Source organism: Artemia sp. Qi Xiang Cuo, chromosome 9 (genome assembly GCF_049724085.1).
Source record: "Artemia sp. Qi Xiang Cuo chromosome 9, ASM4972408v1, whole genome shotgun sequence".
In the NCBI taxonomy this organism is placed as follows: domain Eukaryota; kingdom Metazoa; phylum Arthropoda; class Branchiopoda; order Anostraca; family Artemiidae; genus Artemia; species Artemia sp. Qi Xiang Cuo.
The window spans coordinates 59,125,576-59,138,288 of NC_142802.1; the positions used below are offsets into that span (position 1 = coordinate 59,125,576).

The 12,713-nt window shown below is 32.5% G+C and overlaps 1 protein-coding gene across 3 annotated transcripts in view; it reads left to right on the forward strand.

Moving 5' to 3' along the window:
* The window catches only part of LOC148948884 (lachesin-like), a 149,332-nt gene that overhangs the window by 86,058 nt on the left and 50,561 nt on the right, over positions 1–12,713 (forward strand). For all 3 annotated transcript variants that reach the window (XM_089094782.1, XM_089094783.1, XM_089094784.1), the window contains exon 4: positions 5,671–5,856. In XM_089094782.1, the coding sequence (XP_088950908.1) occupies positions 5,671–5,856 (186 nt within the window). The remainder of the gene's footprint in view (positions 1–5,670; positions 5,857–12,713) is intronic.

A 12,713-nucleotide genomic window follows, 5' to 3' on the forward strand; every position in this document is an offset into this window, starting at 1 on the left:
CAAATAAAGAGTAGCAATACATAATAGATTGTTGTGTTTACATGTTCTTAATAAACCTATTAGCTTCAACAGAATCACAAGGAAAACTACTGTTGAACCTGCCAGACACTTTTTATGGTGATCAAGCTACAAATAGATATTACTGACGTGAGGGCACAACAAGAAGGTAAAAAGTCAGAAAATTCCTTCTCAAGCTATTCCAAAACTGATTCTTAAGCTACAAATTTAGCTATTGTTGAATATAATCGGAAAAAAGATATATATTCTTTTAGAAAAGGATAAATCTTGAATATGTGAAGTATTACAGTTAAACCTAGTTTTATGGAAAAAAAACTGGTCTCGGGTTTTTGACAACCCTTGAGCACATGTAGCGCATAGACGTAGTGTGAGTTTTTTAGCGCATAATAGCGCATAGAACTGTAATTATATTTGCAAACTTGTGTTACTCAGAAATGAACAATAAATCGCTCTCCAGAAAAAGACTTACCTAGACGGAAATAGAAAGAACCACTTATTATAAAGGTTTATTAGCCTCAACTTGGGGATATTTCATAACTGCTATCGTGATTATGGGATTAATTATATGCTTTTTTAAATATTGATATTATAGGAAACATCAAACCTTCGGAGGGGAGAATGTAGAAACCCCTGTCTGCATGAACCCTTAATCTCTCGCAAAGAAATTAATTAATTAAAAAAAAGAACTTTTTATCTGCAACCGCAGACAACGGTTGGCACTACGAGCGCATAAATATGAATGCAAAAGAGAAATTTACGATAAATAGTGGAGCGAATTCTTTGCTATGTCAGTAATAATACTTTTGATTGTAATTAAATTGGTATTTCGAGTCTTTTGATTTTTGGAAAAAAAAAGTTATACCAAATTTTAGTTTTGCTTTGTCAGAAATCAATTAAAAAAAAGAAAATTGCTTTGTGTATTGTTATATTACTGTATAGTGTATTAAAATATTTTTGAAAACTCTAACCAAATGTATTTTTTGATAAATACTGTATCTAAGTTTTGTGACTTAACAATGCTTGTGTAAGTTTATTACACAATGCTCGTGTATATACTATGTTTTTTTTAAAATAACTTTAAGTTTTAACTAGTGATTTAACATTGTATATAAACTTTGTGACTTCTAGTCTACGTGCAAATAATTGTTATTGTGAAATAATCCGTTAGGTGATTAATAGGTCTATATTAAGTTTGAAAAGGATGATGAAACAGATCGCCAGCAAGAAACATAATGTTTCTATTAAAGCGGCATATCATGTTTAAATTAAAAAGAGAGAAAAGAAATTAAGAGAAATTAAACTCTCTTTAAAAACAAAAGAATGCAGGGATATATACAAAATTGAGTGTTTCTTTTTATTATATATGTAACACTTTATGCTTTATGTGTATTCTAATGTGAATATTTATTTTAGATACAGCTTTAGTTTTTTTTACATGGATTTTTTTGTAACATCCTTTCGGATCCATTTTTTCAATGATTTTTTTACGCATTTCTGAAAAGTAGTAAAATTCAAAGCCAGTTCAATTGTATCCTGATACTAACAGCTCGTACCATCAGAAACTAAACCATAACTGGTCAACTCATATTTTGGGAACTGTATGCAGTATTAGAGAACATTGCTAATAGTTCATCATAAAGTGAGATAAAATCAGAACTTAAATTAGGCTTAGAAAATGTGTTACGTAGCCTAAATGGCTTTATATTATTGAAAGAATGTGAAAATGCTTTGTGTTGGAAAAATATGTGAAAATTTCAAAAACAAAATTGTTATGTATAATTTATTCAAGGCATTTCTAACCCCGGAAAATAAAGGGTAAATCAACCACATCACCCACATAAATTAAATTATTAATGGGAATGAAATTTAAACTCAAACAATTAATAAAGTTTCTAATATAACTTTAAATCAAATATAAGCAAAAAAAAAACAAAAAAAAAACACTAATATAATGTTTTAGCCACTGTAGGTCAAACTAAAAAAGAAGATACATATAAGGATGAGGGTGAAAAGAGAATTTTACAGTCTTAAGGACAAAAAGAAAAAGAAAAAAGAGAAAAAGAGAAACAAGGATAAATTCCAAAAATTAATATCCTTGGAAGAAAGGACATGGCATATATTTGGCCATAAACAAGACCCTACAGTAATCCATTGAGGGTAAATGCACAAAATGACCCAAAGATGGCAGTATAAGAACTATGTACAAAATTAAGTTGTTTTAAAAGTAAAATATTGAGAGTTGAGGGCAACTCTTCTCAAAATAGGGAGTATTGTGGTGACGCTTTCTAATTAAGTCAAATTGGAACTTAGAAAAATATTAAGACGCAAATACAAAAGTTTAGAAATACCATTTTTATTATTAAGATAAGGAACATGTCCTGACAGATGTATGCTTAATAGGAAATTGAGAAATTACCACTTCCTAGCTATGTGCGTCAGTGGGTCCCAATAAGGTGTGGTTTAGGATACATTTTATGGGAACGGGGGGGGATATACTAATTTAATGCCGGACTGACCTCTGGTCCGTTGATTTAGAAATACCTTGGAATATTGTCGGATTATTGTAAGTGTCTAAGTATTTTATGGTATTATATATTATTGTAAATTTCTGATACTTGTTGTCTCCCTGGGACAACCAGTCCCAGCGGAATATATATATTATCAAACCCTTTACTAGAGTATGTTAACTGAATAAAAGAGTTGTATTATAGCCAACCTCTCTACAATCTACCTTTAGTCCCTCGAATATACCCAGCTGGTATGCCTCATTAGTCAGGTCATAGCCTAAGGCACGCTACCAAAATTTAATTACCTTAGGGCCATAGTTTATCTCCCCTATAAAGGGAGAAATAAAGGTATCTACAACAACCTCACCTTAATACCATAAAACCACTTTACCACAAAAATGAACAGCAAATATAAGATTTTAATGTCAAAAATGATAGTGATGAAGATTGGGTTTAGGATTTTGACATGGGTGAGGTCATCAATACTTATCAGACCTTCTTTCAGAAAACAAAGGTTCGATGAAATGTGTGTCATAATGACAAAAGAGAAGCTGGATCATCAGGTGCAGCAGCACCAATACGGGCAGCTAAAGAAAAGACTATTTCTAAAGTATCCGAAGTAATCAAAATCCAAAAACGTGTCAAAAATGAAAATATGCAGCAAAGACACGGGCGGTTAGATGATATGCGAAAACGACAATTAGAGCGAATGAAAAATGAAAATGAACAGCAAAGATATGGGTGGTTAAAGGATATACAAAAACGACAATTAGAGCCTATGGAACGTGAAAATGAACAAAAATACGGTTTCACAGTCGATAATGATAGTGATGATGATTGGGTTTGGGATTTTGACATGGATGTAGTCATTAATATTTACCAGGCCTTTGTTAAGAAAACAAAGGTTTGACGATATTTGTTTCATAATGACAAAAGACAAGCTGTGTCAAAAATCAACGTTCAACATACTATAAAACCTCCAAAACCTGATACTGCATCAGCCTCTGTTAAAAAAAAACAAAGGTTCGGCGTTATGCTCTTCATAATGACAATAGAAAAGCCGAGACAAAACAAGCGGATTCTAAAGGACCGCAAACACAAGGAAAAGAAAGTTTAATTTAGATGGATTCAACAAAAAGGAGAAGAATTGGAGAAAGACAAGCAATGCCTGAAAGCCAAGATGAAAATAGATTCTAGCCTTGCAGTGGCCAGGGAGTTGTTTCACTAGAAATAGATCTACAGAGACAATGGACAACCCAAGAAAGAAAAAGAAGGGTAGCCCAGCCAACAGAAACAGCACCTGTCTTTCTAGAAAATTTCTAATTTTCAGTTAATCTGGGTTGCAGTGGATTTACAGAGACAACTGGCAGCCCAAGAAAGATGAAGAAGTGTAGCCCAGCCAACACAAGTAGCACCTGTCTTTCCAGAAGATTTTCAATTTTCAGTTAATCTGGGATTCAGCGGTAGCTGTATTAAAAGTTTTAATAAAGAACGAACTCTTGTTTATCCTAACTTGTATAGGCAACTTTACATAAAGGAGCAACACGGCTTATTATGATCCGGGTTTGCAGCGGTAGCAAAAAACCTAGCAAGAGAGATCGGTATCGGTATAGTTAATTATAAATACGGATTATTTAAGTTTCATCGGTATTATGGCTGAAAAGATATTATGACCGAAACCTAGCAAAGAAAAAATGATGGCAGATATCCAGGTTGTAGTGGTAGCTAGCAACCTTTAAGAGACGATCACATCCCTTAAGATAAAACGAAATAGCCCATAACTCCTAAAACTTGAGTCAGATCGTCAAAAAAAGAAGAACGAAATTATATCACTATTATTACGCTATTAGAATGTTTTAATTTGAACTAGAAAAATGCCTTAAAATTTTAAAATTAGTTTATTTTGTTAGATAAAATCCAAGGATTTTATTTTTCACAAGTGACGTCATGTAGTAGAAATTGCGATGAAGTTATTACACTTGTCACACTTATGTGAAAAAATTGAAGATTTTTAATTTTAATATTGAATTCAAACTGGAAAAATGCCTGAAAATTTTAAAATTAAATCTTTTTTGTTAGATAAAATCCACTCGCTGCTTGATTAAGCTTACAGGTTTGAACGCAAACACTTATATAATGTCAGTAGGAAGGCCCCCAAAAATTGCTATTATTACAAATGATGATTCAATATTTGACAGGGGATTACAAGAATTCTAAAACATTAAAAAAGAAAGCAAAAAGTTTGAAGCTTAGTAGAAATCGTTGTTAGAAAAATATCATTACCGAATTGTCTATTTAAGACATGAAAAAAAGTTGAAAAATTGTTTAAATTCAGTTCAGAATCGCTAAGCAATTGTTCAAAAACATGTTTTAATATCCACTAGACGATAGTTCAAAACATGCTTTTATAATCAAATATCTTTGAAACGACTTCAATAGGAAAAGACAGTAAATTGTCTGCGGTTAGAAGACAAGCGACAGTGAGAATTCATATATAGAAGCCTGCTGTGTACCGAATGCCGGGGACCAGTGGCTGGTAATTGCACAAATATTTGTATATATTTTAACAAGGGATTGCAACAATTCAAAAACCTTAAAAAATTAAACCAGAAGTTTGAAGGTTAGTATATATCGTTGTTAGAAATCGGACTTGCTTTAATAATCAAATAGCTTTGAAAATACCCAGTATGAAAAGACTGAAAATTGCCTCAAGTTGTCTGTGGGTAGAAGACAAGTGACAATGAGAATACATATATAGAAGCCTGCCACGTGCCGATTGCTGGGGCCCGGCGGAAAATCCTCCGTGCTCCCGGTACTATATATATGTATATATATGTATGTATGTTTGTATGTATAAAGTTTGCTATCATTTTTATTAGATATTCTAACCCTGGATTACATACAGAATAGTGGTCACGGCTGGATTACTAACAGACAGGATTTGAAAAGAATTACAAAATATATCGGTAAAACTAAAAACCGATTGAGATTTTATTGTTCAAAAAACAAAAATAGAAATGCCGAACGTGTATCTCCCTATTTATAAATTATAAAATGAATAAGGCTCCACATAATATAATAGACTTAGCTATTTGACCAACTGATCGATTTGTAGCGTGTGTTCAACTCTATCCTTTTTTTGCAGGTCGGTTGGGTTAAAGCAGACAACAAGGCTATTCAAGCGATTCATACACATGTTGTAACACACAATCCACGGGTGTCCGTAACACATTCAGGTCCCCACATCTGGAACCTTCATATAAGCAATGTTCGGGAGGAAGATGCTGGAACTTACATGTGCCAAATAAACACTGATCCAATGAAAAGTCAGGTAAGAATGAAAAATAACAAATACTTAGAAAGTTGTCTTTAGTTGGAAATTTTTACTGTGCTTATATCGTAAGGACAGAACGATATATACACAGTAAAGCTGTTTAATCTGATTAAGTAATTGTTTTCCCTGACATTCAAACGACTCGTATTATTTACCAAATTTGGTTTTTTAACAGGGTTATATTCTAGGGCACTAATTGGGGGAGGAGGGAATTGCCGCAAGATTTCGAAAATACATTTTTTTTTGTATGGAAGTGAAAAGTCAGGTAAGAATGAAAAAATAGTAAATATTTAGAAATTTCAGTTTAATTGGAAATATTCGCTGCTCTAAACTCGTGAAGACCAAAAGATATAATTATACACAATAAAGTCTTTACTCTGATCAAGTAATTATTCCCCCCTGAAGACACAAGGGGTTAGAAGACATGCTACACCGAATATCTGAGCGAGTCAAAAATTAAAATGAAGAGCAAAAACACTCGCGGTTAAAAGAAAAGCGGCGGCGTGTAAAAAAAAAATTAAGAGAAAAGACGTAAACTGTTAGAAGACGTGCGAACGGAGCATATGAGCGAGTCAGAAATGAAAATGAAGAGCAGATACACACATGGTTAGAAGAAAAAGCTTCGGCGTGTCAAAAATGAAAATAAAGAGCAAAGACACATGCGAATAGAAGACATGCGAGACCGGACATATGAGCGAGTCAAATAAAATCAACCTGGACAGCGAGATTCGAAACATGTCAAAATTGAAAATGATAGAAAATGATTATTGGGTCTGGAATTTTGACATGGATAAGGTCATCAGTGCCTACCATACCTTTGTTAAAAAAAACAACAAAGGTTCGGCGATATGTATTTCATAATGACGAAAGACAAGCCGAGGTAAAACGAACCAAACAAATTGAAAATGATAGCAATGATGATTGGGTTATGGACTTTGAAATAGATAAGGTCATCAATGTCTACCATACCTTTGAAAATTAAAACCTGGACTAGATAAATCGTTGGAAGAAAAATAAGTTTTTGTCCCACCACCTGAACAATTAAAAGAAACAAAGGTTCGACGATATGTCTCTCATAATAACAAAAGACAAGCCGAGGTAAAAGTTAAAAGTCCAATAAAAAAAAACTTAATTTGCACTTTACTGAAAAAAATGAATGTGCTTTGTCAGTTTAATATACATATACTGATAATTAATAATCAAAATGTTAATATTATTTGGTTTATTAAAGTTATAAAAGTAAAAAAAAATTAAATTTTTTCAGTAAAGTGCAAATTATGTTCTGGCCTTGGGAAAGCATAGGGGTTTTGAGCCCTACTCATGTTAATTTCTCCTCGTTTTGAGTTTGACTTGGCTATTTATTGTAATTTCTGTTCATTTTGGGTTTCATTTATTTATCGATGCTGATTTGTGGTACTTTCACGCTTGGTAGATTATTTTATTTTATTTTTGCTCATTTTTGGTTTAATGTAGTTCTTTACTTCTCTTTGAAAAATTTATTTTATGGAAAAAGTTTTTTTAATTAATATACATGTATATATATATATATATATATATATATATATATATATATATATATATATATATATATATATATATATATATATATATATATATATATATATATATATATGTGTATATATATATATATATATATATATATATATATATATATATATATATATATATATATATATATATATATATATATATATATATATATATATATATATATATATATATATATATATATATATATATATATATATATATATATATATATATATATATATATATATATATATATATATATATATATATATATATATATATATATATATATATATATTTGTATATCATTTTTGTTTTTATTTGTCATCAACAACAACAGTAAAAGAGAAAGAAAATCAATGTAACAATCCAGATCATTGACAAAAAATAATGAAAGACTATTTGTTCAATCACAACAAATTCATTCCTGGAACTTTCGGCATTTTTTTTTTTTTTTTTTGATGAACCTCATAAGGATAAAATATTAAAAATATATTTTATTTTCAGTTAAGCTTAAATGACGCTCTGGTCTTTTGAAGATTTAGGGAGCATTAACCTTACTCCGGTTGGCGATAATTTCTGTTCTAAAATCTCCCTATGCTTAAAACTTTGTGTTCGTCTTTCAGCAACACTTATGCTCCGGAGACATGGCACCTAAACCAACACCATGAAAAACGATTTATCTCAACAATTTTGGACTTAATAACCTTTAAAGGAGACAATGTTTAAATTTTTTTTCAGTTAATTCCAACTCTTTCTTTAAAGTACGCTTTGAGGCTGTTAGACCTATCCCTATTCGTGGTAACTTTTGTTGTTTTAAGTTTGACGTCAGTTCCGTTTCGGTGCTCATTCATTCATTATTAATAATTTATATTCACTTTAAATTTTATATTATTAAATAACTGTATTTCGACTCATCTTTGGTTTCACATAGCTCATCACTTTTCTTTGAAAAACTTATTTTTTAGTACTATTTGAAAAATCAAATTCCTTTCCCCCACAACATCCCCCACAATATTCATTGAAAGTTTCACCTTAGTACCCTCAGCTGTTTCCGATATTGTAGGTACATCGTTTTGACAACCTGAATGTACATACTGTTTTCATTTAATTTAACACCCCTTTCAACGTTCCCTGAAAGTTTCAACTTGAAGCCCTAAAGCCATTCCTGAAATACTGCAGATACACCCTTTTGACAACTTGGATTCAGAAAGTGTCTTGCATGCACAAAGTGATTCTTGATTTAGTTCAACATTCCCCTCAAGATACCCTAAAAGGTTCAATTTAATACCCTTAGCCGTTCCTTAGATATTGTTGATTAGCCTTTTCGTATAGCCTGGATGTACGAAGTATTTTTTTATTTAGTTCAACAACCCTCTCAATATTCCCTTAAGGCTTAAACTTAATACCCTTGGCTATTTCTGAGAAATCACCGATTTACCGTTTTAACAACCTGGATGCTCTTAGTACCTTTTAATTTATTCAATCCTCAACCTAATTTGAAAAGTTCGACTTTATATCCTTGGGCGTTCCTGATACATTGTATATACGGCCTTTGGACACACTGAATGTCCATAGTGTTTTTTTAATTTAATTCAATATCCCCTCAATATTCCTTGAGAACTCCCTCTTAATATCCTTCGACTTTTTAAACATCCGGAATCAAACGACGCCCCTTTCCTAATAATAAAACTTTTATGTAAACAGTGGGTAACTTCCATGATTTACAACCATCGCCCCAGGGACAGTTGACTTTAAATTCTAACACATAATGCTTTACTGAAAACGCAAAAATGACCATAATTCTCTTAGGAGGAGAAAACTAGGTAAGTGGCCTGTGGGAAATGAATGACTTATTCATAAGGCTTTAACCGGCTTAACCGGCCATGATTTCAATAGTCTTAACAGAAGGTAAAGGATCCGGCACCAGACTTCACAATCACTACTGACGGTTCTAGTCACCGTTTCCATGTCCTTCAGCCAGGAAGTATAGCTGGGTTTTAGGGCTAGCCATCCTGTGTTTTGGCACACCCTTCCTACCTACCTTTACTAGATTTCTCTAGGTATGCATTTGGAACTGGGGTGACTCTGGATAAGCTTACAAAGTGACACCACTGACCCCCCTCCCAAAACAAATAATTTATAGCTATTATTATCATCTAAATATTCAAGTAAGCTAAAACAAACATATTCACGTTCGTTTTCCTTGTGCTAGTAAGATTGTGCTCGATGTCTAGTTTAAGCTAGCTTTCATACTCATTCTCAAGTAAAACAACATTCCCTTCCATTGCTTCAAAACAAAGGCCAAAGAGAATATTACTTCAATAAAGTTTCATTTCTTGCTTTTGTCGTCGTTTTAGAAAAGCAAGTCATACGAAATTAACTTTTTTAAATTCTCTCAGATTTTGAACAAAAATTCAAGCCTCCAGAAACACATTTCTTTAGAAATGCCGTCAAAACTTGTCAAAACTTTCTATTAAGAAAATACCAATCCAAAAAGAAATAGTCTTTCTCTCCAAGCGTAGGTAATCCTATGCATTCCTTGATGCTACTGAAGCGCAACATCACAACTTACTCTTAAAACATGTTCATTTGTAAACAAAACTTTATCCATAAGAAATTGAGTTAAATTTTGGGACATGTAGCTAAAAAATGAAACTAGGTATTGCTGTTCAAGCAATGAAGGTATTTGACAGAAATTGTATTAAAAATTTTTTCAGACCTTTTCCCCAAAAAAGCTTCTTTAAGTAAAGGGAAAAAGAAAATCACCATAAGTAAGAGTGGCCCTACCATAAACTCTTGAAATGCCAGATCGTCGTTGGCTACATTTACGTCATTTATCCCCCAAGCAGTTCCAGAGATATTGCAAATAGCGTGTTTTAGGCGTCAATATAGTCTTTTCATTTACCGAAAAAATGCGTATTGCTTCTGGAACATACCCTTCGGAAGTCTTGGCATAACGGTCAATATTTAAAAGTTCAGGCTGATCGAAACACCAAGACCAAATATGCTCGTGTATTCTACTTAAACCTTACGTATGGACATCGGGTAATCTACGCACATTAAGGCCCTTGTCCCTTGAGCTGTGGGGGCACGTCAATCTAAGAGGCATTTTAAATAAACCTTTCATTAATTTTGAACAACCTAAAATTACCACGAAAAGGGGTCAATTGTCTTCTGAATGAATGAACTGCCTTCTAAGTTTTTACGGCCAACCCTTTCGTACAAAGTGGCGGGGAAAAATTTCTGAATGAATGAACTGCCTTCCAAGTTTTTACGGCCAAGCCTTTCGTACGAAGTGGTCAGGAAAAAATTAATACGCAGGACGCATATGGCTCTTTGCTAATACAACACTGATACATTCCCTACGGTCCGTTGCTTCCAATCATTTTATGCGAATCCATAAGTCACCAAACTGAAAACGATAAGTGTGACTTATCACAACTGTGATAAGTCACAGTTGATTCAAAACTGAAAACGAATCGCTTATTTTGATTGAAGAGTAATGCAACAATCAGATAAAAATATACGACACTGGCTGAGAATTATTTAAAAAAAAAGAATTAAAAGAGGAAGGAGTTTTATCCAGTGAAATCCAGAAAGTTCTACAAATATTTTGCCTGGCTACCTCATCACCAATATGAAAAGGAGAAACATATAAAAAAGAATAAAATATGCAAAACAAAACTAATTATCAAAAACAAAACAATACAAAAAGTAACCAAAATTAGAAGAGCCGTCTAAACTCTACAGCTTCAAGAAGGTGGCTAAGAAATAAACATGGACATTGAATGAATGATTAAACATTCATCGGGAATTTATTTTATTTATGGCACTTAAATGAGCTAATCTCTTGCCAGGTTTTACAGCATCTAAATTTTAATTTGCCTGAGAAATAATTGACACACTAATGCATGGTATCTATCATAAATACAAGAAAAAATCGAAGAGTCCTAATCAATGTGTTTCATAAATGACGCTAATGAAGGCTTTAACGAACTGTTAATAAAGAGTGATACGTGCCAATATTATTTGAAACTCTAAAAAATGAAAGTTTGGGAACAATATATATCGCATATTCAAGAATCCAAATTTTATAGTAATGCGAAATAAGTTAAATTCAATAGGTTTAATGGTGTTCATCAAGAGCTATTAGAATATGCACTTTACACGATTTTGAAAAGGGTAGGAATCACCCTTCAAAAGTGGTTAATTGTTGATGAAAATTGAACCTTCAGATTCTGCATGCCTAAGAATCCCCTCAAAGAACTGTCTAGCTTCTCATTACGAAAATACTAAATATCCTGAATTCTAATCATTGTTTTTCACTGTCTAATAAAAAGATTTATCCCTATTTCAACTGCTAATCGTAAGATACTATATTTCATATTTTCTTTGTCAAAGACGCGTGTGTTTCTTGTGTTTTTGGTGGTGAATTGTTATTTTTTTACCGAGATGATTTAGCCAGAGGTCTCAGATTTTAGGGGGAGAGCTCATTCGTAACGAAATCATGAGTTCTAGCACCCTTTCTAAGAGACCAAAACATATGAAGGGCAACTCAGTCCTTATCGTGCTTTTTTTCACCCCTAGTGGCCATCGTGGCCAAAAAAGGCATCGTGCCAAAAAATAGCAAAGATACGTCAGAAAAAATACTGAAATCCCAGTGATACACATATTTAGATTAAGATTACCTTTTGATTTTCTAAGTAGATTGAAGGCAAACAGCCACAACTTATACAAATAATTAATTTTACATGATAAAGATATATCAGTAAATTGTATTATTTTGGAGCCATTAGACTGTATTAAAATTGCATTACATCCCTTGTTGGTATTTGGATTGCATAAAACTTTCGTCCGAATAAATTTTGAAACTTTACAACCTTTTCTTTTATGTGTGAAGGAAAATAACTACTTAAGTATCGTACTCTAGGCCCCAGGGGCTGATAAATAAACTTTATGAGAAAAGTGAACATTTTGTAAGAAATCAATTGAACGTTAAGAATCAATCACCTTTTCCTTCATCGTTGGTAGATTTTACGACATCCTGTTCCCATGACCCCTCAAAACCACAATTACAAGGGCTGCTTGAATCAAGGTAATGTCCAAAGAATATAGCATGGAGGCTATTTCAAATGTAATCTCCGAGTTCTAATGCTTTTTTTGTGAGTTGGAAGTGGATAAGATCCCTAACTCTTTTTTTATCTGGGACCTTATCGTTACAAAAAAATCGTGGAACTGAACTTTTATGATTAAGAAAGAAGTATACAAAAGCCTTAATTCTGTAGACGAACTCCCTCTGA